This window comes from Oncorhynchus tshawytscha, linkage group LG34 (assembly GCF_018296145.1).
Source record: "Oncorhynchus tshawytscha isolate Ot180627B linkage group LG34, Otsh_v2.0, whole genome shotgun sequence".
Taxonomy (NCBI): domain Eukaryota; kingdom Metazoa; phylum Chordata; class Actinopteri; order Salmoniformes; family Salmonidae; genus Oncorhynchus; species Oncorhynchus tshawytscha.
In genome coordinates this window covers 8,997,856-9,023,247 of record NC_056462.1, presented here as the reverse complement: position 1 = coordinate 9,023,247, position 25,392 = coordinate 8,997,856, and the positions used below count along the sequence as shown (strand labels likewise).

Here is a 25,392-nt window from a genome sequence, read left to right as displayed (position 1 = left end):
AGACAGCAAGACAGTCATTGGGAAGGCTGAGGAACAGGATAACACAATCACTCTTTCCACAAAAGTGAAAATCTACAATGTGGTAGTCATCATAACTCTGTTGTATGGCTGTGAAACTTGAACCCTGTACAGTCGCCACTTCAAACAGCTGGAAATATTCCATACACAATCTCTGAGATCAATTATGGGTATCCGGTGGCAAAACAAGGTCTCCAACCTGGAGGTACTGCAGAAAGCTAACAGCACCAGAATTGAGGCTACCGAAAACACAACCTCAAGTTCTGCAATATCCAGCCCAGCCAACTCACAGACATTTCCTCTACCCGATCCATCTGGCACTCAAACGCTCACCGCAGTAGACAACTTTGAGCGGGACAGAAACAACTATCTGCAGCCAGAGAAAAGCGTCATACTCGCACAACCACGCTCACAACACCACCAGAAGCACGTCTGTCCCTCATGCTTCAGTCTGCTCTTCAAAACTGACTCCTGAGCAACTCAAGAACCCACAACAGAAATGACATCCACGAGTCGTCATCGTCGAAATCGACGGACTACTAGAGAGAGATAAGCGAAATTCAGTCCCTGCAATGATACAAAAATAGCCAAGGCAGCCGACACCTAGTTAACGTTGTATTTAACAAAATGGTCACACGTACTCACATAACATGAAGTATAGTACTTTTATTGCACAGAATGATATGTGACAAGTAGAATAACTTTTGTCACTATAGTAACACTTGACCTTTTCTGTAAATCTGGTACCCTCGCTTTGATAAAATGAATTTTAGAATACTTAGGAAAAGGTTCAACATTACAGTACACACATCTTTACTACTCCATGTCAAGTAAACATTAATTAAGGCACGATCATTATCTGACTATAAAACACCAGTATCAAACTAAGGTTGTCACTCTTCATCCGTGAAGTATTTTTACAGAAACCATCACACCAACCATCACCATATAATCTACTCTGCCTCATCGCCATAATAATACATTATATTTGGCAGATGCCTTTCAGGGAAGTCTTACATTAAAAGTAGGCCTACATTAAATAAAGTGCTGTACGAAAGATCATAAAATCAAGTGCATCAATCCAATTAATATTTAAATAAAGGACCAGATGATACAGGTCAGATAAAAAGAGGGAGGGATTGGGTAGAGGATACGAATACGGTTTAGGGTAAGGTTTTATGTTTAAGGGGTAGGATTGGGAATAGGATACGGACCCGGTTTTGGGTGCGGGTTAGGGGGACACATATAGTGCATTAGGAAAGTATTCAGAACTTTTGACATTTTCCACATTTCATTACGTTACAGCATTATTCTAAAATTGATTCAATTGTTTTTTCCCCTCATCAATCTACACACAATACCCCATAATGACAAAGGCAAAACAGGTTTGTAATTTTTTTGCAAATAAAATATAAGTAACAGAAATATTCCCTTTACATAAGTATTCAAACCCTTTACTCAGTACTTGGTTGAAGCACCTTTGGCAGCGATTACAGCCTCAAGTCTTGGGTATGACGCTACAAGCTTGGCACACCTGTATTTGGGGAATTTCTCCCATTCTTCTCTGCAGATCTTCTCAAGCTCTGTCAGGTTGGATGGGGAGCGTCACTGCAAAGCTATTTTCAGGTCTCTTTCAGGTCTCTTCAAAGATGTTCGATCAGGTTGAAGTCCGGGCTCTGCCTGGGCCCCTCAAGGCCATTCAGAGACTTGTCCCGAAGGCACTCCTGTGTTGTCTTGGCTGTGTGCTTAGGGTCGTTGTCCTGTTGGAAGGTTTACCTTTGCCTCAGTCCTGAGTGCTTTCGATAAGGTTTTCATCTAGGATCTCTCTGTACTTTGCTCTGTTCATATTTCCCCACAGCACGATGCTGCCACCACCATGCTTCACCGTAGGGACGGTTCCATGTTTCCTCCATATGTGACGCTTGGCATTTAGGCCAAAGAGTTTACTCTTGGTTTCATCAGACCAGAGACTCTTGTTTCTCATGGTCTGAGAGTCCTTTTCGGTGCCTTTTGGCAAACTCCAAGCAGGCTGTCATGTGCCTTTCTACTGAAGAGAAGCTCTGGCCAGTCTGCCATAAAGGCCTGATTGGTGGAGTGCTGGTATCCTTCTGTAAGGTTCTCCCATCTCCACAGAGGAACTCTGGAGCTCTGTCAGAGTGACCATCAGGTTCTTGGTCACCTCCCTGACCAAGGCCCTTCTCCCCTGATTGCTCAGTTTGCCCTGGCGGCCAGCTCTAGGAAGGGTCTTGGTGGTTCCAAACTTCTTCTATTTAAGAATGATGGAGGCCACTGTGTTCTTGGGGAACTTCAATGCTGCAGAAATGTTTTGGTACCCTTCCCCAGATCTGTGCCTGGAAGCAATCTTGTCTACCAACAATTCCTTTGACCTCATGGCTTGGTTTTTGCTCTGACATGCACCGTCAACTGTGGGACCTTACATAGACAGGTGTGTGCCTTTCCAAATCATGTCCAATCAATTGAATTTACGAGGTGGACTCCAATCAAGTTGTGGAAACATGTCAAGGATGATCAATGGAAACAGGATCCACCTGAGCACAATTTCAAGTCTCCTAGCAATGGGTCTGAATACTTATGTAAATGTGTTATTTTTAATTATAATGCACAAAAAAATCCAAAGGATGGAATAAATTAAAATCTCACCCATCTACACACAATAACCCATAATGACAGTGACAAAAAAGTGACATTTTTGCAAAATGTATTAAAAATGAAGTACAGAAATGTAATTTACATAAGTATTCACCCCCCCGAGTCAATGCTTTGTAGAAGCACCTTTGGCAAAGATTACAGCTGTGAGTGTTTCTGGGTAAGTCTTTCAGAATTTTTCACACCTGGACTGTGCAACATTTGCCCATTATTCTTTTCAAAATACTTCAAACTCTGTCAAATTGGTTGTTGATCATTGCTAGAGAATCCGTTTCAGGTCTTGCCATAGACTTTCAAGTAGGAACATTCATTTTCCACTCAGGAACATTCATTGTCTTCTTGGTAAGTAACGCCAGTGTAGATTTAGCCTTGTTTTAGGTCATTGTCCTGCAGAAAGTTGTCTGGTGGAAAGCAGACTGAACCAGGTTTTCCTCTAGGACTTTGCCTGTGCTTAGCTCTATTCCGTTTATTTTTATCCTGAAACTCCCCAGTCCTTCACGATTACAAGCATACCCATAACATGATGCAGCCACCACAATGCTTGAAAATATGGAGAGTGGTACTCAATAATGTACTGTATTGGATTTGCCCCAAACACAACAGTTTGTATTATGCAGTATTACTTTAATGCTTTGTTGCAAACAGGATGCATGTTATGGAATATTTGGATTCTGTACAGGCTTCCATCTTCTCACTCTGTCTATTAGGTTAGTATTGTGGAATAACTACAATGTTGTTGATCCATCCTCTGGTTTTCTTATCACAGCCATTAAACTCTGTAACTGTTATAAAGTCACCATTGGCTTCATGGTGAAATTCCCGAGAGGTATCCTCCCTCTACGGCAACTGAGTTAGGAAGGACGCATGTATCTTTGTAGTGACTGGGTGTATTGATACACCATCCAAAGTGTAATTAATAACTTCCTCATGCTCAAAGGGATATTCAACGTCTGCTTTAAAAAAACGTTTTTTACCCATCTGTCAATAGCTGCCCTTCTTTGTGAGGCATTGGAAAACCTCCCCACTATTTGTGGTTGAATCTGTGTTTGAAATTCACTGCATGGCTGAAGGACCTTACAATTTTCTGTATGTGTGGAGTACAGAGATGAGATGGCCATTAAAAAATCAAGGTATTATGTGACTTGTTAAGCGACTGTTTACTCTTGAACTTACAGTTGAAGTCGGAGGTTTACATACACCTTAGCCAAATACATTTAAACTCAGTTTGTCACAATTCCTGACATTTAATCCTAGTAGGAATTCTTAGGTCTTAGGTCAGTTAGGGTAACCACTATTTTAAGAATGTGAAATGTCAGAATAATAGTAGAGAGTGATTTATTTCAGCTTTATTTATTTCATCACATTCCCAGTGGGTCAGAAGTTTACATACACTCAATTAGTATTTGGGAGCATTGCCTTTAAATTGTTTAACTTGGGTCAAACATTTCAGGAAGCCTTCCACAAGCTTCCCACAATAAGTTGGGTGAATTTTGGCCCATGCCTCCTGACAGATGGTGTAACTGAGTCAGGTTTATAGGACTCCTTGCTCGCAAACGCTTTTTCAGTTCTGCCCACAAATTTTCTAGAGGATGGAGGTCAGGGCTTTGTGATGGCCACTCCAATACCTTGACTGTGTTGTCCTTAAGCCATTTTGCCACAACTTTGAAGTATGCTTGGGGTCATTGTCCATTTGGAAGACCCATTTGTGACCAAGCTTTAACTTCCTGACTGATGTCTTGAGATGTTGCTTCAATATATCGACATCATTTCCCTTCCTCGTGATGCCATCTATTTTGTGAAGTGCACCAGTCCCTCCTGCAGCAAAGCACCCCCACAACATGATGCTGCCACCAGAGCCCCAGAGTGAATGAGAGGAGGAGGAGGGCAGCGGAGGGAAGAAGCATGATGAGCGAGTGCCTGTTTTTTCGAAATGTTTTCCATGTGTGATTTTTGTAAATTGTAGATCCTTGTTATGTTAAAGTCTTTAGGAATACACTGTTTGTACATATTTATACCGTGCTTCACGGTTGGGATGGTGTTCTTTGGCTTGCAAGCCTCCCCCTTTTTCCTCCAAACATAACGATGGTCATTATGGCCAAAAAGTTATATTTTTGTTTCATCAGGCCTGAGGACAAAAAGTAGAATCTTTGTCCCCATGTGCAGTTGCAAACCTAGTCTGTTTTTTTTAAGAGCAGTGGTTTCTTCCTTGCTGAGCGGCCTTTCAGGTTATGTCGATATAGGACTCGTTTTACTGTGGATATAGATACTTTGTACCTGTTTCCTCCAGCATCTTCACAAGGTCCTTTGCTGTTGTTTTGGGATTGATTTGCACTTTTCGCACCAAAGTACGTTCATCTCTAGGAGACAGAACGCGTCTCCTTCCTGAGCGGTATGACGGCTGCGTGGTCCCATGGTGTTTATACTTGCATACTTTTGTTTGTACAGATGAACTTGGTACCTTCAGGCATTTATAAATTGCTCCCAAGGATGAACCAGACTTGTGGAGGTCCACAATTTTTTTCTGAGGTCTTGGCTGATTTCTTTTGATTTTCCCATGATGTCGAGCAAAGAGGCACTGAGTTTGAAGGTAGGCCTTGAAATACAAATTATGTCAATTAGCCTATCAGAAGCTTCTAAAGCCATGACATCCTTTTCTGGAATTTTCCAAGCAGTTTAAAGGCAGTCAATTTAGTGTATGTAAACTTCTGACCCACTGGTATTGTGATACAGTGAATTATAAGTGAAATAGTCTGTCTGTAAACAATTGTTGGAAAAATGACTTGTGTCATGCACAAAGTAGATGTCCTAACTGACTTGCCAAAACTATAGTTTGTTAACAAGAAATTTGTGGAGTGGTTGAAAAACGAGTTAATGACTCCAACCGAAGTGTATGTAAACTTCCGACTTCAACTGTATTTAGGCATGACATAACAAAGGGGTTGAATACTTAATTCCACTTTGACATTATGGGGTATTGTGTCTGTAGGCCAATGTAATTGTGTAACACAACAAAAATGTGGAAAAAGTCAAGGGGTGTTAACTGAATACTTTCAAGGCACTGTAGCTATACTGAGAAGACACGGGGGTCGGGGGGTTAAGTAGGACAGAGTCAATGACAGACCACAGGTAATAGGTTATGGGCATCCTTGAAGAGATGTGTTTTTAGGAGGTTTTTGAATGAGAATACTGTGTCTGCATATTGTATGTGTGGGGGGGGAGTGCATTCCAGAGCCTGAGGCAGAGCAGTTGAAGGTTCAGGCAACCATGGTGGAGAGGCGGCAGGTAGCCTAGCGTTTAAGAGTATTGGGCCAGTAACCGAAAATGTCGTTGGTTCGAATCCTTCAGCAGACTAGTTGAAAAATCTGTCGATGAGCGAGGAACTTAACCCTAATTGCTCCAGTATTGCCGTCAATAATGGCTGGTCCCTGGCTGTGACCTCACTCTCCCAGGGTGTCTCAGATATTTAAAAAACAACATATTTCCATTTCACATCTAACACTCACACTGGTTAACCACTAATACATGCAGTGAAACAGGACAAATATAAGCACCCCCTATTTGACCTGTGAATGGGGGGTGACATGGAAACCAGCAGAGGAGGAGCAGAAGGGGCACGTGCTGGGTGAAGGTCAGAGAGGTAGGTGGGTGCCAGGTTGTGGGGTGCTTTGTAGGTGTCGGTCTTAAAGTTAATACGGGATTGCACAGGGAGCCAGTGTGGATTGATGAGGATTGGTGTAATGTGATCGGTTGATCTGGTGCAGGTGAGGATTCTGGCAGCAGAGTTCTGGACCAGTTGAAGTCGGTTGGTGAGTTTGGGAGGCAGAGTGTTGCAATAGTCCAAACGGGAAGTGATGAGGGCATGGATGAGGGTTTCGGTCCAGAGTGACACCGAGGCTTTTGACTTGTGTTGACAAAAGGACCGGGAAACTATCTATGGGGATGCGGAGGTTATACTGGTGTATGTAGGTGGTGGTGGATGTCATGGATTTTCAGGAACTTGTTGCACCGTTCAGGGGAGGAGTCTGCAGGGAAGCTGTCAGGAGGCTGAAGTAGGCGGTTCGCTGTGGAGAAGGGGACTTTTTGGTTGTTTTTACCAGAGTTGATGAGGTCGGAGTAGTAAGATGTTCTTGCAGCTGAGAGGGCGTTCTTTTATATTTTAACAGGTGATCTGTGTATGCTTGAGAAGGACGTACCAGACCAGTCCTCTTGCAGCCGTCCACTGGCTTTTGACTGGCGTATCTCGGCGGCGTACCAGGGAGCAGTGGGTGAAGGAGACTGAGCAGGTTTTGAGGGGAGCGAGGGAATCCAGGGAAAAGGAAAGGCAGTCATTGCAGTTAGTGATGAGGGGACAGGGAATAAGGACTGGGGTATGTATTAATAAGGCTCATGAGATCAGTGGGGTTTATGTCATCATACTCATTTTTTCCCTCAGTTCAGCTCTTCCAGTTCCTTATATATCCAAAACCAACATAATTAACTACAAACTAACTAGTACTACATTACATGTCACTATACTATACATTGGCCATGAGCATTTTCTGCTGGTGTATTCTGAGGTAGCTGTATTCTCTCTCCTGTATGGACCTTAAGATGATCTTCAGGTGGGAGAACCTCTTCTCACACTGGGTGCAGCTGTAGGTTTTCTCCCCTGTGTGGACCCTCTGGTGCCTCTTCAGGTTGAACGTGCGGGAGAAACTGGCATGGCTCAGATAGCAGCCGAATGATTTCTCCCCCATGTGTAGCCTTTGGTGGAGCTCCACCTGTTTAGGGAAACTGAAGACTTTCCCACGGGAAGTGCTTCTCTTTTCCACCAGATCTACTGACAGTGTTACTACTACTGTCATTTGTCAATGGACTTGTGTATCCATTTTGTGTTGAGGCACTGGCATTGTCTGAGGTCTGGTTTAACATTAGGTGTGTGAGGAGAACGAAGGCCAGGTAGTGTCTGTGTTGTCGCAGGGTCCATGTTCCAGTTGATAGATCCTATAGAAGGCAGGCTGAAGGCAGCACCTGTTAGGTGGTTAATCTGAGACACCATCAGTCTCTCTGAATCACAACTATAGGAGCAGGACGGAGCATCGCTAGCAGAGTCTGTGTCTGTTCTCTCCTGCCGCATACGGACACTTCCTCGTCCCCGCGGACCAAATCTAAACCTCGTCCTGGTCTCAGCCAGTCTGTTGTCATGGAGACTAAGTTCAGACATGGTTTTGTGTTCTACTGTCTGTTTCTGGTTGTGGTTAACAGTGTTGTTCCCCAGCCCAAAGTTGAGGACGCTGTCCCATCCACTGACCTCCACTATGTTGTCCCGCGGGCCCTTGGCTGCACCTGTCTGGGTCTGGGAATCCAAGATGGCCGCCCAGTCTCCTCTGTCATCCTCCAACCAACCACCTGCAGAAAGAGGTTATAAAATAAACATGGCAGAGAAAACTTTACATATGTGTTTTTTTTGGTTAATTACCTGGTCAAGTTCATACATTGTGTATTTTTAATGTAAACATAAAATTGTATTGATTTCATTTTATGTAAGTGCACCACTATTCCCATTGAAGCATATCTATTATGTTCTGTATACATATGTCTCCCTTACCTTGCTCCCCCATCTTTAGTCCACTCAGCAGGTCAATGTTCTCTGGTCCGTCTTCTACTGTCTCCTCTTTGACCAGCAGCAGATCAGGCTTTCCATCCTCCATGTCTACTGACTGTAAGAGATACAGAGTGACAGGATGTTGGATCAAGAATTAGGGATTGCTATGAGTACTATGCAAACGTGTTAGTTGCTTTGATTATTTGACACACTTTAATGGTTTGATAATTCAAAGACATGGTCCCACACTTAAGACAAAATGAATCAAGACCTGGGCCCGTATCCACTGTTGGGTTTTGAGAATGTGAAATATACTTATTCATGTCACTGATGGAGTGCTGAGGTTTAGAGGGTCTACACCAGAAGTTAAGGGTTATAGGAGGAAGGTATATAGTGTGTGCAATTAAGCTTGGAATGTGTTGAGTGCAGGGAAGCGATTACATGTGGCAGGCATTGATAAGGGAAGAGAGCCATGGATTAGTGACAGAGGGGGGTTGAGGTCAGGTCAGCTTAAGGGAGAAATAGAAGTTTATGGCCCATATCACTAGTGTCCTGCCTAGCAGTAAAGAACAATGTTTGTACAGATGGGTAGGAGGAGACTCAGCCTAGGAGAAAGGGTTAAATATCAGTGCTTGTGTGAAATGTCTTTTGTCTGAATCCAGCTGTTTGGTTAAGTTTCTCTAGTGTCCGTCGAGTTATTTACTCTGAAAATAAGAACCTAACACCACAAAGCATCTAAGAGTAAGAGTGCTGATCCCCACTTGTCTATATAGTCTTATTCATTAAGATCTAAAAGGCAAAGGCAAAACTGATCCTAGATCAGCACTCTGATCTTTGTGGATACAGATCCTGACCTAATACCATTCAGACAGTAGTTTACAGTGGGCTCACCTCAGTGAGACTCTGTGTAGTCCTGTGCTGCTCAGCTGGTGCCTCTGTGGGTTCAGGAGGAGGTGTCGTCTGGTTGTCCTCCATGACCATGGTCCCCTCAGGGTTCCCCAGACCCTCCTCACACCCCTCTTCCTTCACCAGCAGCACCTCTGGACTCTCCTCCTCCTGGAAGAGACAGGTGATACAGACACACACTCCCTCAGGTACGTACACACAGATAATAAACAGACTTTCAACATGGAGTGTTTACCCATCCCCACTACACTTGAGTCCTATACTGTAGTTACAGAATGACTTCATTGTTAAACCCATCATGGTGGACATAAGATGTTGTTGTGGTGTACATTTTGACGTGTACAGTAGGTGTTTGTTAGTGTGTGGATATATTTTTTTATTTTTAAGTGTATATTGGTTATATAGCTCTGTCATGTTTATGCAGAATAGACTGAGATCAGATGTGATGCATACTAAATAGAGTCTCAATGAAAGTCTGAATAAAACATCCCATTTTGTGTTCATTAAACAAACAAGTTTTAAATGACACCATATGAAAACTACACATACCCGTCTCAACAAAAAATGTGCATGAACTTGATAAACTGTAGGGGCTGTAGTATATGGAGGGAGTGGTATATGGCCAATATACCACAGCTAAGGGCTGTTCTTAGGCACGATGCAACGCGGAATGCTAGGACACAGCCCTTAGCCGTGGTATATTGGCCATATATCACAAACCCCTGAGGTGCCTTATTGCTATGATAAACTGGTTACCAGCCAAATTAGAGCAGTAAAAACAAATGTTTTGTCATACCCGTGGTATCTGATATACCATGGCTTTCAGCCAATCAGCTTTCAGGGCTCGAACCACCCAGTTTATAACAGGCTATAGGCCTAGGCTATACAAAGTGCTCAGAGAAGCACAGGGAAAAGTTATACGTCTAACTTTGTTCCTGAGTTTTTGCGCTGCTGGGATGTTGTAAATAAAAACTAGGCTACACTGCAAGTGATATTCCAATCATGAGCCCTGGTCTTCCCTGCTCTTGCTGATGTAAACATTTTTGTGCTGTCTGTCTAATGGCTGTGCTGTGTATGGTGGCACTTCACGAGGCAAGTCAAAGGCTTCTTCAGAAAATCATTTTTGATTTGTCCATAAAATGCAATATACTGTATCTGTGGAGGGACTGGTAAAGGGTGGACCTAGTGCTATAGTAGGATTTAACTGTACTGATTTTGACACTGTTGTCTGTGGTGATAGTTAACTGTGGAGAGGACCGTACTAGAGGTCGACCGATTATGATTTTTCAAAGCGGATACCGAATATTGGAGGACAAAAAAAAAAGCAGATGCCGATTAATCGGCCGATTTTAAAAATGTATTTGTAATAATGACAATTACAACAATACTGAATGAACACTTATTTTAACTTAATATAATACATCAATAAAATCAATTTAGCCTCAAATAAATAATGAAACATGTTCAATTTGGTTTAAATAATGCAAACACCAAGTTTTGGAGAAGAAAGTAAAAGTGCAATATGTGCCATGTAAGAAAGCTAACGTTTAAGTCCCTTGCTCAGAACATGAGAACATATGATAGCTGGTGGTTCCTTTTAAGACGAGTTTTCAATATTCCCAGGTAAGAAGTTTTAGGTTGTAGTTATTATAGGAATTATAGGACTATTTCTCTCTATACCATTTGTATTTCATATACCTTTAACTATTGGATGTTCTTATAGGCACTTTAGTATTGCCAGTGTAACAGTTTAGCTTCTGTCCCTCTCCTCGCTCCTACTTGGGCTCAAACCAGGAACACAACGACAACAGCCACCATCGAAGCAGCGTTACCCATCACTCCACAAAAGCCGCGGCTCTTGCAGAGCAAGGGGAACAACCACTCCAAGTCTCAGAGCGAGTGACGTTTGAAAGCTATTAGAGTGCACCCCGCTAACTAGCTAGCCATTTCACATCGGTTACACCAGCCTAATCTCGGGAGTTGATAGGCTTGAAGTCATCAACAGCTGCTGGCAAACGCACAAAAGTGCTGTTTGAATAATGAATGCTTACGAGCCTGCTGGTGCCTACCAAAGCTCAGTCAGACTGCTCTATCAAATCATAGACTAAATTATAACATGATAACACACAGAAATACGAGCCTTAGGTCATTAATATGGTCGAATCCGGAAACTATCATCTCGAAAACAAGACGTTTATTCTTTCAGTGAAATACGGAACCGTTCCGTATTTTATCTAACGGGTGGCATCCATAAATCTAAATATTCCTGTTACATTGCACAACCTTCAATGTTATGTCATAATTACGTAAAATTCGGGCAAATTAGGCGACCCAAACTGTTGCTTATACACTGACTCTGTGTGCAATGAACGCAAGAGAAGTGACACAATTTCACCTGGTTAATATTGCCTGCTAACCTGAATTTCTTTGAGCAAAATATGCAGGTTTAAAAATATATACTTCTGTGTATTGATTTTAAGAAAGGCATTGATGTTTATGGTTAGGTACACATTGGAGCAACGATACGCACCACATCGATTATATGCAATGCAGGACACGCTAGATAAACTACTAATATCATCAACCATGTGTAGTTAACTTGTGATTATGATTGATTGTTTTTTATAAGATAAGTTTGATGCTAGCTAGCAACTTACTTTGGCTTACTGCATTCGCGTAACAGGCAGTCTCCTCGTGGAGTGCAATGAGAGGCAGGTGGTTAGAGCGTTGGACTAGTTAACTGTAAGGTTGCAAGATTGAATCCCCCGAGCTGACAAGGTAAAAATCTGTCGTTCTGCCCCTGAACGTGGCAGTTAACACACCGTTCCTAGGCCGTCATTGAAAATAAGAATGTGTTCTTAACTGACTTGCCTAGTTAAATAAAGATTAAATAAAGGTGTAAAAAAAATAAAAAAATTTTAAATTGGCCAAATTGGTGTCCAAAAATAACGATTTCCGATTGTTATGAAAAATTGAAATCAGCCCTAATTAATCGGCCATTCCGATTAATCGGTCGAACTCTAGACCGTACTGATAAATGCATAGATCTGAATAACTTTACACAACAGATGAGAAATGAAAATAATTCTGTTGAACCACCAAATCTGAAACAAATTGTATGGGGGTGGCAGGGATGTTGGGGAGGACCAGAAAGTTAATCATAATTATTTATTTTTAAATACATTTTTTGGTTACCATGCTATTTCAACGGCAATATATTCTGTTATGCAGCATAATGAAACATTTAATTTCCAATTTTGGGAGGAAGTTGCGAAAACTTTGCAATGGCGGATTGGAAAACTGTTTGTCACTAAACGTAGTGTCAAATCTTAGTCATATTTGGTACAAGAATAGAGGTCATATTTATACATTCTATTGCTAGTGACAAGGTGAAATTAAACAAAATGGTAGAAATATGAGGCCCAGCTACAAAACCTACTGTCTGTAGAGAGTTTAAATGAGGGAATGTCAACTGCTCAGAGAAGACCCTCAGGCTGCCAACTTAATATGCAAAATGTACACACTTTTGAGGATAAATAGGTCTCCAAGAGTGTCAGTGGTGCAGCCACCCAAGACACCCAAGATATTGGGAATGAATACTACCACAGAGACAAAGTTGTAGTAGAGGTTTATCAGATGAGGAAATCGTAGTGGTGGGCACCAATATCGATAATTTTATATAATATCAATACCATTTGATATTTATTTGAGTGAGGCATATCGTGATATTTGTTTATTCTTCCTTTGAACCTACACTGTTCTCTAAAGAAAGCACACATGACTGTTCCTGCATGAACAAAACCCTCTCACTGCTTAGCATACTTTAAAAAAAACTAACACTGAAACAGGCTGCCTAGCATACTTAATTGCCTGCTGATGGACCGTCAATTGTGGATGTCAGTGTGTGAACAGGCTGTGGCTCGGGTAGTAGTTGTCCTTTTTGGCATTCCTGTGACATCGGGTGCTGTAGGTGTCATGGAGGGCAGGTAGTTTGCCCCCGGTGATGCGTTGTGCAGACCGCACCACCCTTTGGAGAGCCTTGAGGTTGAGGGCGGTGCAGTTTCCAGTACCAGGCTGTGATACAGCCCGACAGGATGCTCTCAATTGTGCATCTGTAAAAGTTGTTGAGGGTTTTAGGTGCCAAGCCAAATTTCTTTAGCCTCCTGAGGTTGAAGAGGTGCTGTTGCGCCTTCTTCACCACACTGTCTGTGTGAGTGGACCATTTCAGTTTGTCTGTGATGTGTACGCCGAGGAACTTAAAAAGTTCCACCTTTCCACTGCTGTCCCTTCAATGTGGATAGGGGGGTGCTCCCTCTGCTGTTTCCTGAAGTCCACGATCATCTCCTGTGTTTTGTTGACGTTGAGTAAGAGTTGTTTTCCTGACACCACACTCCCGAGTGCACTCACCTCCTCCATGTAGGCTGTCTCTTCTTTGTTGGTAATCAAGCCCACTACTATTGTGTCGTCTGCAAACTTGGTGATTAAGTTGGAGGCGTGCATGGCCATGCAGTTGTGGGTGAACAGGGAGTACAGGAGGGGGCTGAGCATGCACACTTGTGGGGCCCCAGTGTTGAGGGTCAGCGAAGTGGAGATGTTGTTTCCTACCGTCACCACCTCGGGGTTGCCCGTCAGAAAGTCCAGGACACAATTGCACAGGACGGGTTGAGACCCAGGGCCTCCAGCTTGATGATGAGCTTGGTGTTGAATGCTAAGCTGTAGTCAATGAACAGCATTCTTACATAGATATTCCTTAAGTCCAGATGAGATAGGGCAGTGTGCAGTGTGATGGCGATTGCGTCGTCTGTGGACCTGTTGGGGCGGTATGCAAACTGAAGTGGGTCTAGGGTGGCCGGTAAGGTGGAGGTGATATGATCCTTGACTAGTCTCTCAAAGCACTTCATGAAGACAGAAGTGAGTCCTACAAGGCGGTAGTCATTTAGTTCAGTTATCTTTGCTTTCTTGGGTACTGGAACAATGTTAGCCATCTTTAAGCATGTGAGGACAATAGACTGGGATTGTGAGCGATTGAACACACCAGCCAGCTGGTCTGGGAATGCTTTGAAGACGCGGCTCGGTATGCCATCTGGGCCAGCAGCCTTTCGAGGGTTAACACATTTAAATGTTTTACTCGTGTCGGGGGGGTGGGGTGGCAGTCCTTTTTAGCGGGCCACGACGGTAACATCCTCAAAGCGGATAATACACGTCACGGACACCGACGTCACAACTTCCAGTTTGTCTGGAAGCGTGACGTCGGTGTTCGTGGCGTGGTTTGGATCTCTTTTTGTAGTACGTTATTTTCTGTAGACCCTGCCACATGCGTCTTGTGTCTGAGCCGTAGAATTGCGACTCCACCTTGTCCTTGTACTGGCATTTCACATGTTTGATTGCCTTGCGGAGGGAATAGCTACACTGTTTATATTCAGACATATTCCCAGACCTCTTTCCATGGTTAAATGCAGTGGATCGCGCTTTCAGTTTTGTGCAATGCCACCATCAATCCACAGTTTCTGTTTAGGGAAGGTTTTAATAGTCACAGTGGGTACCACATCTCCAATGCACTTTTTTATAAACGCACCCACTGAGTCAGCGTATAGGTCGATGTTGTTCTCGGAGGCTGACCGGAACATATTCCAGTCTGCGTGATCAAAACAAACTTGAAGCGTTGCTTCCAATTGGTCGGACCAGCGTTGAATGGTTCTCGTCACTGGTACATCCTGTTTGAGTTTCTGCCTATAAGACGGAAGGAGCAAGATGGTGCCGTGGTCAGATTTGCCAAAGGGACGGCGGGGGAGGGCTTTGTATGCATCACGGAAACTAGAATAGCAGTGGTCGAGGGTATTGAGCATGCGTGTAGCAAAGTCAATATGCTGGAAGAATTTAGGCTTGTTCTCAAATTTGCTTTGATAAAATCCCAAGCTACAATAAATGCAGCCTTAGGATGTATGGTTTTCAGTTTGCATTTTGTCCAGTGAAGTTCCTTGATGGCCGTCTTGGTGTCTGCTTGAGGGTGAATGTACACAGCTGTGACTATAACTGATGAGAATTCTCTTGGTAGGTAAAATGGCCGGCACTTGATTGTACGGAATTCTGGATCGGGTGAACAGAAGGACTTGGGGCATTGGAAGGTGGTTTCTACAGAACATACTGAGTACTCCCAACCAGAATTTTACCTCTGCACATAGAATAGTTTATTTCTCTATAAGCCAATATGTAATTTATAGGCCTACAGTGTATTGCATTGGGACCAATAGAGTAGGTGGAGGAGGAAGTGTTCCTGTATATAGACCTCAGTCCCCCATGAAATAACACCATATATAGATTCTGTTTTAAATCCACATTTAATATCACTTAAATATGCACAAATATGAATCATTGTTAATGTAAAGACAATTATTTTTCATATCATCATTTAGAAAAATGTTGAAGTACTTTTTAGTGTTCCTGATGAGACGCTAATAGACAAGAGGAGGTTTAACAAGCTCCCCTATGGCAGATACATTAGGATGTACATGTATGCAAATTAATAGCTATGTGGAGCCTTTCTGAAATAAAACGGGCCAAATTTGATGTACTGTAACTTTTAATGCAACACTATTACACTAACCTCTATCACAATAACATGCTGGGTTGAGGTTCCACTCCCCTCATCAACAGTGATTGGTTGGTCATCTTTCCATGTATTGTGTCCCGCTGGCTTCGCAAAGCTCCTGTGGCCTCCAGTGAGATGTCCTTCACCTGAGAAAATGATTGGGTAAAAGGGGTGGTTAAATTATGTACTGTCAATGCTCAATTGTATGGTGTACATTATTGACACTGTCTACAATTGGCAAGGATGTAAAGTAACACTTCTTATGACTTCTTGATATACTATTTATTGATTGATTATGTTCCGTGCATCACATTCTTTTTGAGTATGATAATAGGACATTCAGTAAATCAATAATCTACTTGGAATATGATCTTGTCTTTGTGCAAGAATAATTTGTTCATAATTGGCCTGCCTAGTAAAACAAACAAAGCTCAAATAAAAAAGTTGTGGATGATAGGTAAGTAATAAGGGGAAGTATTGCATACTATCCAAAAACTGTCCAAGACCAAATTCTGGACAACACATCTGAACACACACGCGCAGAGGAGAACCAGGCGACAGGGCCCGAAGCATCGGCCTTCTGCAAAATGTACCTCTTGCCATTCCTCTGTATCGATCGAGGATCTTGACACTACTGGGACGACTGGCGAGGGCGCGCTCTCGGATTGTCCTTTCTGCGCGCTCCCGTGCCACCTTCAGTTCCATTAGCTGAAGTTTCCTCCGCAATGCCCTGTTTTCTTTCTGGCTTTGAGTTATTTCCAAACGAAACACTGCATAGTCGTCGTCTACGAGTTTACAGATATCTGCCACGGCTGAATTCGCTAGCACCTCCATGATGGAGGCTATTTGAGAGTGAAAAACCATACAGTTAGCCATTGTTATTTTTAGCTAACGTTAGCTGGCTAGCGTTACCTATATAACGTCTGTCAACCAAGTCCTGTAACCAACGCGAATTAAATACAACATCGGGTAAGTATGTGATGCTGTGCAGTTAAATTAGTCATATTTTGAGTTCCCTCGTGTTAATAAACGTCTAAAATAACAATAAAAACGCTGACGTGGAAGTGCTTCTTGGTCATTGTTTACTTCCGTTTACGCTCTTCTTCATTTGCGTTTCCAGCAGACTAGATGCTGTATTGCTGCCTTTTTCAGGTCAGAGTGCGAATTACACATTTCAATACACTACATGACCAAAAGTATTTGGACACCTGCTCGTGGAACATCTCATTCCAAAACCTTGGGCTTTAATATGGAATTGGTCCCCAGTTGTATCTATAACAGCCTCCACTTTTCTGTGAAGGCTTTCCACTAGATGTTGGAACATTGCTGCAGGGAATTGCTTCCATTCAGCCACAAGTGCATTAGTGAAGTCAGGCACTGATGTTGGACAATTAGGCCTCCAATTCATCCCTAAGGTGTTTGATGGTGTTGAGGTCAGGGCTCTGCAGGCCAGTCAAGTTCCTCCACACCGATCTCGACAAACCATTTCGGTATCGACCTCGCTTTGTGCATGGGGGCATTATCATGCCGAAACAGGAAAAGGCCTTTCCAAAAACTGTTGCCACAAAGTTGGAAGCACAGAATTGTCTAGTATGCTGTAGCGTTAAGATTTCCCTTCACTGGAACTAAGGGGCCTAGCCCAAACCATTAAAATCATCCCCAGACCATTATTCCCACCTCCACCAAATGTTACAGTTAGCACTATGCATTGGGGCAGGTAGCATTCTCCTGGCATCCGCCAAACCCAGATTTTGACACTAGAAATAATGGTTGTTTTTAAATGGCCTGAGGGGCAGTTGACTTTTAACAAATCACATACTCAGTTACATAGACTCACTTGGTTAAATAACAGGGGTTGACATGATTTTTGAATGACTACACCTTCCGCTGTCCCCCATACATACATCTGCAAGGTCCCTCAGTCAAGTAAAGCACAGATTCAACTACAAAGACCAGGGAGCTTTTCAAAAGCCTTAAAGGCCGTGGTTTGTAGATGGGTAACAATAACAAATCAGACATTGAACATCTATTTAATTAAGCATGCTTAAGTTAATTTCCGTACAAAAAAAGATTTGCAGTTTTGAAACTACAGTAAAAGTGCAATAACTGCAGTTGACTGTGGTATTTTGGACACAGTAATTGAAGAATAACTTAATTATATTAAGTTATACTGCACTCTAACAGCAGTTGCATTGCAAAATTACTGCAGTAAAAAAACAAGTATATTGGTCGCAGTATTTGCAGCATACTGCAGTTATACTGCACTCTGACTGCAATATTTTTTTGTAAGGGTTATGCTGTGGATGATGTATTAAACCACTCAAACATATCAAAGATGCAGTTGTTCTTCTCCACTGAGCTGCAGGAAAGGAAGGAAACTGCTCCGGGATGTCACCATGAGGCCATTGGTGATTTTAAAACAGCTACGGAGTTCAATGGCTGTGATAGAAGAAAACTGATGATGGATCAACAACATTGTAGTGACTCCACAATAATGACCAAATTGCCAGGGTGAAAAGAATACAAATATATATATTTTTCTCCAAAACATGCATCCTGTATGCAACAAGGCACAACAGTAATAGTACTCTTTTTGCTTAAACGCAAAGCCTTACGTTTGGGGCAAATCCAACACATCACTGAGTAACCGCCTCCTTATTTTCAAGCGTTGTGGTGACTGCATCATGGTATGGGTATGCTGGACATCGGCAAAAACAGGGTTTTTCAGGATGAAAAGAAACGGGATGGAGCTAGGCACAGGAATTTGGGGGAGGGGGACCTGCTTGTCACCAGACACTGGGAGAGGAATTTACCTTTCAGCAGGACAATAATCTACAACACAAGGCCAAATCTACATTGGAGTTGGTTACCATGAAGACAGGGAATGTTCCTGAGTGGCAAGTTACAGTTTTGAATTAAATCTGCTTGGAAATGTACAGTAAGACTTAAATGGCGGTCTAGCCATGATCCTCTACTCTTTGACAGAGCTTGCAGAACTTCGAAAATAATAATGGGCAAATATTGAACAATCCAGGTGTGCAAAGCTCTTACAGGCTTACCCAATAAGACTCACAGCTGTAATCACTGACTCGGGGGGGGTTGTAAATACTTATCTAATCAAGGTATATTTGTTTTTTTATTTTTCACTAAACTTTCAAAAATGTTACAATTATTCTTCCAATTTGACAGCATATGTTGTGTAGATCATTGACTAAAAAATTACAATTCAGCCTCCCGAGTGGCGCAGTGGTCTAAGGCACTGCATCACAGTGCTAGCTGTGCAACTAGAGATTCTGGGTTTGTGTCCAGGCTGTCGCAGCCGGCCGCAACCGGGAGACCCATGGGGCGGCGCACAATTGGCCCAGCGTCGTCCAGGTTAGGGGAGGGTTTGGCTGGCAGGGATATCCTTGTCCCATCGCGCACTAGCGACTCCTGTGGTGGGCCCGAGCGCAGTGCACGCTGACACGGTTGCCAGGTGTATGGTGTTTCCTCCGACATATTGGTGCGGCTGGCTTTCGGGTTAAGTGGGCATTGTGTCAAGAATGCCCACTTGGTTGGGTTGTGTTTCGGAGACACACGGCTCTCGACCTTCGTCTCACCTGAGTCCGTACGGGAGTTGCAGAGATGAGACAAGACTAACTACTACCAATTGGATACCACGAAAAGGGACAACAAAAAAAAGACAATTCAATCCATTTTAATCATACTTTATTAGAAAATTTGAAGAAATCAAAGGGGTGAATAAAAGTCTTCATGAAAAGTCCCATTATATGTTTATTAAACATAAACATGATTTAAATACAGAATATGAAAACCACATATACACGTCACAACTAAAAGTCTGCATAAACTTGATACTGCATTCATTTTCTCAAAGTGTTTTTGGAAAAAAATTAAGTAGTTGAATGGAAATAATGAAATAGGCATTTATGAACATTATATATCCTCCACAGTACAAACCCACTATGTAACAGACTTTTTAGGCTTGTATATATTGTGATATACATTGTCACATTGTGATATACACTGCTCAAAAAAATAAAGGGAACACTTAAACAACACAATGTAACTCCAAGTCAATCACACTTCTGTGAAATCAAACTGTCCACTTAGGAAGCAACACTGATGGACAATAAATTTCACATGCCATTGTGCAAATGGAATAGACAACAGGTGGAAATTATAGGCATTTAGCAAGACACCCCCAATAAAGGAGTGGTTCTACAGGTGGGGACCACAGACCACTTCTCAGTTCCTATTCTTCCTGGCTGATGTTTTGGTCACTTTTGAATGCTGGCGGTGCTTTCACTCTAGTGGTAGCATGAGACGGAGTCTACAACCCACACAAGTGGCTCAGGTAGTGCAGCTCATCCAGGATGGCACATCAATGCGAGATGTGGCAAGAAGGTTTGCTGTGTCTGTCAGTGTACTGTCCAGAGCATGGAGGCACTACCAGGAGACAGGCCAGTACATCAGGAGACGTGGAGGAGGCCATAGGAGGGCAACAACCCAGCAACAGGACCGCTACCTCCGCCTTTGTGCAAGGAGGAGCACTGCCAGAGCCCTGCAAAATTACCTCCAGCAGGCCACAAATGTGCATGTGTCTGCTCAAACGGTCAGAAACAGCCTCCATGAGGGTGGTATGAGGGCCCGAAATCCACAGGTGGGGGTTGTGCTTACAGCCCAACACCGTGCAGGACGTTTGGCATTTGCCAGAGAACACCAAGATTGGCAAATTCGCCACTGGTGCCCTGTGCTCTTCACAGATGAAAGCAGGTTCACACTGAGCACATGTGACAGACGTGACAGTCTGGAGACGCTGTGGAGAACGTTCTGCTGCCTGCAACATCCTCCAGCATGACCGGTTTGGCGGTGGGTCAGTCATGGTGTGGGGTGGCATTTCTTTGGGGGGCTGCACAGCCCTCCATGTGCTCGCCAGAGGAAGCCTGACTGCCATTAGGTACCGAGATGAGATCCTCAGAGCCCTTGACCATATGCTGGTGCGGTTGGTCCTGGGTTCCTCCTAATGCAAGATAATGCTAGACCTCATGTGGCTGGAGTGTGTCAGCAGTTCCTGCAAGAGGAAGGCATTGATGCTATGGACTGGCCCGCCCGTTCCCCAGACCTGAATCCAATTGAGCACATCATGTCTCGCTCCATCCACCAACGCCACGTTGCACCACAGATTGTCCAGGACTTGGCGGATGCTTTAGTCCAGGTCTGGGAGGAGATCCCTCAGGAGACCATCAGCCACCTCATCAGGAGCATGCCCAGGCGTTGTAGGGAGGTCATACAGGCACGTGGAGGCCACACACACTACTGAGCCTCATTTTGACTTGTTTTAAGGACATTAAATCAAAGTTGGATCAGCCTGTAGTGTGGTTTTCCACTTTAATTTTGAGTGTGACTCCAAATCCAGACCTCCATGCGTTGATAAATTTGATTTCCATTGATAATTTTTGTGTGATTTTGTTGTCAGCACATTCAACTGTGTAAAGACAAAAGTATTTAATAAAAATATTTAATTCATTCAGATCTAGGATGTGTTATTTTAGTGTTCCCTTTATTTTTTTGAGCAGTGTATATATCACAATGTCTGGATGCAATATTCTACCGAGGAACATTCAACACTGAAATCTGTTACTCTTGTTATTCCAAATGCATCTGTGAATCTTTTCTGATGGCGACAATGAAAATGAATCTTTGTCTTTAATGCAGTGTTTGATCTAAATGTCAGAAGCTATCGAGTGGAATGGTTATTTTCTATGTTATAGAGTGGAATGGTTTTTCTGCTGGTGTGTCCTAAGGTAGCTCCTCTCTGAGAACCTTTTCCCGCAGTGTGTACAGGCGAATGGCCTTTCTCCCGTGTGGACCTTCAGGTGCATCTTCAGCTGGTCCTGGCGGGAGAACCTCTTCTCACACTGGGGGCAGCTGTAGGGTTTCTCCCCTGTGTGGACCCTCTGGTGCCTCTTCAGGTGGTGCTGGTGGGAGAACCTCTTCTCACACTGGGTACAGCTGAAGGATTTCTCCCCTGTGTGGACCCTCTGGTGACTCTCCACCTTCTGGAGGCAACTGAAGCCTTTGTGACAGAACATGCAGAGGAACCGTTTCTCTTTACTATTGCCTGATGTGGTTCGCCCTCCCTGAGCCTGGGCTCTAGCCCTGTCGTTTGAGTTCAATACCTGATCGAAAAGGACGCGGCCATGTGAATCGGAAGGCCCCATTGACGTAGACACTGTGTCGTGATCCCTGAATGCATGTAAAGGGGAGTGGGTTGCGACATTTGAATTTGTCTCTGAGCTTTCCCTGTAGTCTAAGAAGTCACTGATGTTGCCCTGCGAGTGTCCTCCTAAGTGAGTTTCGTTTGCATTCCATGTCAGAGGAGTGTCGTCCTCCACTTTCACAATCATGTCATCTAAGACTATAACCTCCCGTTTCTTATTTAGGCACCCTTCAGAGTATACACTACTACTGTACCGGTTCCAGTCACCTCTCATTGGATTAGTCTGTGTATCTAAGTCCACAGATGTGTCACCAGGTATCATCTCAGTCTCTGTAGCGTATGAACAGGACGGATCATTGCCAGTCTGTAATGCATCACCTGAGTCCTGATGGGATAGAACCGGGCTCGGGTTACCGTAAAGTAAATTCTCAGAGCGGGGAGCAGGAGGACAGCCCAGTTGCCCCAGCCCCATTAAAGTCTCTGTGTCGGTCTCTGACTTGAGTACGGTGTTCGGCGTTCCACTGACCTCCGTGATGCTACGTCGGGTCCTGTGCTGCGCTGGGGAAATGGTGGAATCATCTGTGGCTACAGGGGGCGCTCCAGTCTGGATGTCTCTGCTGTGTCGTGGGTCATCCTCTCCTTCAGACCTCTCCAGCTTGACCCCAGGACCAGCAGCTTCTGCATCTGCAGACTGATAAGAAGCGAGGAAGTTATTACCAGTACATGAGTAGAATTTTATAAATATGTTGTGAGGAAGTCTCACAAGCTCCACTATGGCAGATAAATTATGATGTACAAGTAAGCAAGTGAATTCCTGAGGGAAGCCTTTCTGAAATAAATGAGCCACATTTGATTTACAAAGTAACTGTAATTTGTAATGCAACACTATTACACTGACCTCTATCATGATAACATGCTGGGTTGAGATTCCACTCCCCTCATCAACAGTGATTGGTTGGTCATCTCTCCATGTATTGTGTCCTGCTGGCTTCACAGAGATCCTGTGGCCTCCAGTGAGATGTCCTTCACCTGAGAGTGATTGGAGGAAAAGAGGTGGTTATTTGAGCTACTGTCAATGCTATTCACAGTTTTGACACTGTCTACAATTGGCAAGGATGTAAGGTAACACTTCTCATAACTTCATGATATACTATTTATTGACTGATGTAATATGTTACATGCATCATACTGTTTTCATTGAGTAAATAATAGGAAATGCAGTTAATCAAGAATATGGTTAGAATATGAAATTGTGTCTATCGTAAGGTAGCTAAATAAATAAATCAGGGGAATTATTGCATTCAAGCCAAAAAACTGATCAAGACGCATCTGAACACATGTGCAGAGGGGAACGTGGCGACAGGTACGGAACTGTACATGTTATGCTAAATGTACCGCTTGCCATTCCTCTGTATCGGTCCAAGATCTTGACACTACTCGTAGTACTCCCTGGGACGATGCGCTCTCGCATCATTGTCCTCTCTGCGCGCTCCCGTGCCACCTTCATTTCCAGTAGCTGTAGTTTCCTCCTCAGTGCCCCGTTTTCTTTCTGGCTTTGAGTTATTTCCAAACGAAACACTGCATAGTCGTCGTCTACGAGTTTACAGATGTCTGCCACGGCTGCATTCGCTAGCACCTCCATAATGGAGGCTATTTGAGTGTGAAAAACCATACAGTTAGCCATTGTTAGCGTTAACCGCTAGCTAGCTTTACTTATATAAAACCTATAATTTAAGTCCTGTTTCCAACGCAATTAAACACTAACTTGGGTAAGGATGTGATGCTGTGCAGTTAATTTAGACATATGTTGAGTTCTAGGGTGTTAATAAACGTCTAAATACAACAATAAAACGCTAACTTGGAAATTATAGTTCACTTCCGTTTACGATTTTTTTCTTGGTGTGGTTTTCCGGCAGACAACATATTTTTAATTCCGGTTGGCATCCAATATTAACGTTGCATTACCGCCATCAACTGGACTGGAGTATAAATGGGAAAAGTTCAAAGGAAAAACCTTGCCAACTAACCCAACATTCATTAAAAACCCACCTCCCATTCCACTATGTTGACCCTATCTGACCCTACACCACGCAGACAGCCTGAGAGGACAGAACACTACCATTCAACACACCGTGTAACTCTTCTGTAGTAAATTATCCTAATCCCAAGCACTTCTCTGCAGCTGCCACCACAACACCTATTTTCTGTAATTTACATTCCATTCCTGCGGTACAGTTGATAACCATGGAATTGAACATTGAAAAGCCAACCGTACCTTTCGTTCGTAGGCCTATCGCTCTGTTCTGGCAAAAGTCTACTACTCAACGGGAGCCTCTTAGGATCCCTCACGCTTGACCCATCTTCACTGCCTCAGCAAACAACACCTTCTGACTGGATACTTTGTTGCCTTATGCTGCCCTTCACAGGTCAGAGTGTTAAATACACATTTTGTTCACGGGCCTGGGTGGATGGAACCCTTTCTCTCAAAATTCCCTGAAGTTCTTCTGCACTAACATCTCTGACACCCAAAAACTTCCCTGCAGCTGCTACTACAAAATCAATCTTCGGGGATTTCCGTTACGTCTTTGCTGTACAATTAATGACCATAGCAATAAACACCAAGAAGCCAACTTTACTAAAGCACAAACTGTTGGGGTCACTCTGTACTGGCTTACTACTCACAGGAATCCTCTCAGGCTCCCTCACCCTTAGCCCTCCATCCTCTACTTTCCTCACTTCCTCAGCATATGACACTTTCTTCACTGCTCTATACCTGGCAACCTCAACTTGTCTCACTCGCACAGGACATTTCTGATCCCCATCAACATGGGCACCCCAACAATTGACACACACTCCTTTATCCCACTGTAGAGGGTTCAGAACAAAAGCTCTCACCGGATAACTTACATATTCTAACATTACTTTATCAGGTAATAACTCTGTATCAAAACTACACACTCCTTTGTCCCACTGTAGGGGGTTCAGGACAAAAGCTCTCACCGGATAACTTACATATCCTAACATTACTTTATCAGGTAATAACTCTGTATCAGAACTTTAAAGTACCAACAGGGTCACTTCAGCCATGCGTTCTCCACCCGGTCTGCATCACACCAAATGGTGCGCCCCTTTACACTGAAGAGAAATAATCTTATTGGTTGGCATCATAAGGTACATTTGAGTCATTTAGCAGATAATCTTATCCAGAGAGACCTACAGTTAGTACATTCATCTTCAGATAGCTAGGTAGGACAACCACATCTCTCAGTCATAGTAAGTCCATTTTTCCTCAACAAAGAAGCTATCAGTAAATTCAATAGGTACTGCTTATTACATTCACATAACATCTCCTATGATCAGTATCTTTCAAGTTGAGTGCAGACTTGCTTAGAAAGAACAGTGTGT

General features: G+C 43.3%; 2 protein-coding genes across 3 annotated transcripts in view; both read right to left on the bottom strand.

Annotated features, from left to right (window-relative positions):
- LOC121841779 overlaps positions 1–25,392 on the bottom strand; it is a 53,425-nt gene that overhangs the window by 5,761 nt on the left and 22,272 nt on the right. Inside the window, exons 1-5 of one of the 2 annotated variants that reach the window (XM_042311885.1) lie at positions 16,358–16,871; positions 15,780–15,910; positions 9,161–9,325; positions 8,273–8,384; positions 7,976–8,073 (exon numbers count right to left, since the gene is read on the bottom strand). In XM_042311885.1, the coding sequence (XP_042167819.1) occupies positions 7,976–8,073; positions 8,273–8,384; positions 9,161–9,325; positions 15,780–15,910; positions 16,358–16,640 (789 nt within the window). In that variant the 5' untranslated portion in view covers positions 16,641–16,871. Of the gene's footprint in view, positions 1–7,975; positions 8,074–8,272; positions 8,385–9,160; positions 9,326–15,779; positions 15,911–16,357; positions 16,872–25,392 lie in introns of those variants that run through there. The other variant, XM_042311884.1, reaches the window with a different exon arrangement.
- Positions 21,259–23,883, bottom strand: LOC112231627 (zinc finger protein 112-like). Its single transcript, XM_024398318.2, has 3 exons — positions 23,383–23,883; positions 22,886–23,016; positions 21,259–22,678 (listed from the first exon to the last, which is right to left on the bottom strand). Exons 1-3 carry the CDS (start codon positions 23,669–23,671, stop codon positions 21,533–21,535), a joined length of 1,566 nt encoding a protein of 521 aa, XP_024254086.2. The 5' UTR covers positions 23,672–23,883; the 3' UTR covers positions 21,259–21,532.

Excerpts from the sequence above, each read along its gene's own strand:
- LOC112231627 (XM_024398318.2), bottom strand. The coding sequence starts at position 23,671 with ATGGCTAACTGTATGGTTTTTCACACTCAAATAGCCTCCATTATGGAG. Across the intron at positions 23,017-23,382 it reads ATACAGAGGAATGGCAAGCG|GTGAAGGACATCTCACTGGA; the intron begins GTACATTTAGCA and ends AATCACTCTCAG. Across the intron at positions 22,679-22,885 it reads AGCATGTTATCATGATAGAG|TCTGCAGATGCAGAAGCTGC; the intron begins GTCAGTGTAATA and ends GCTTCTTATCAG.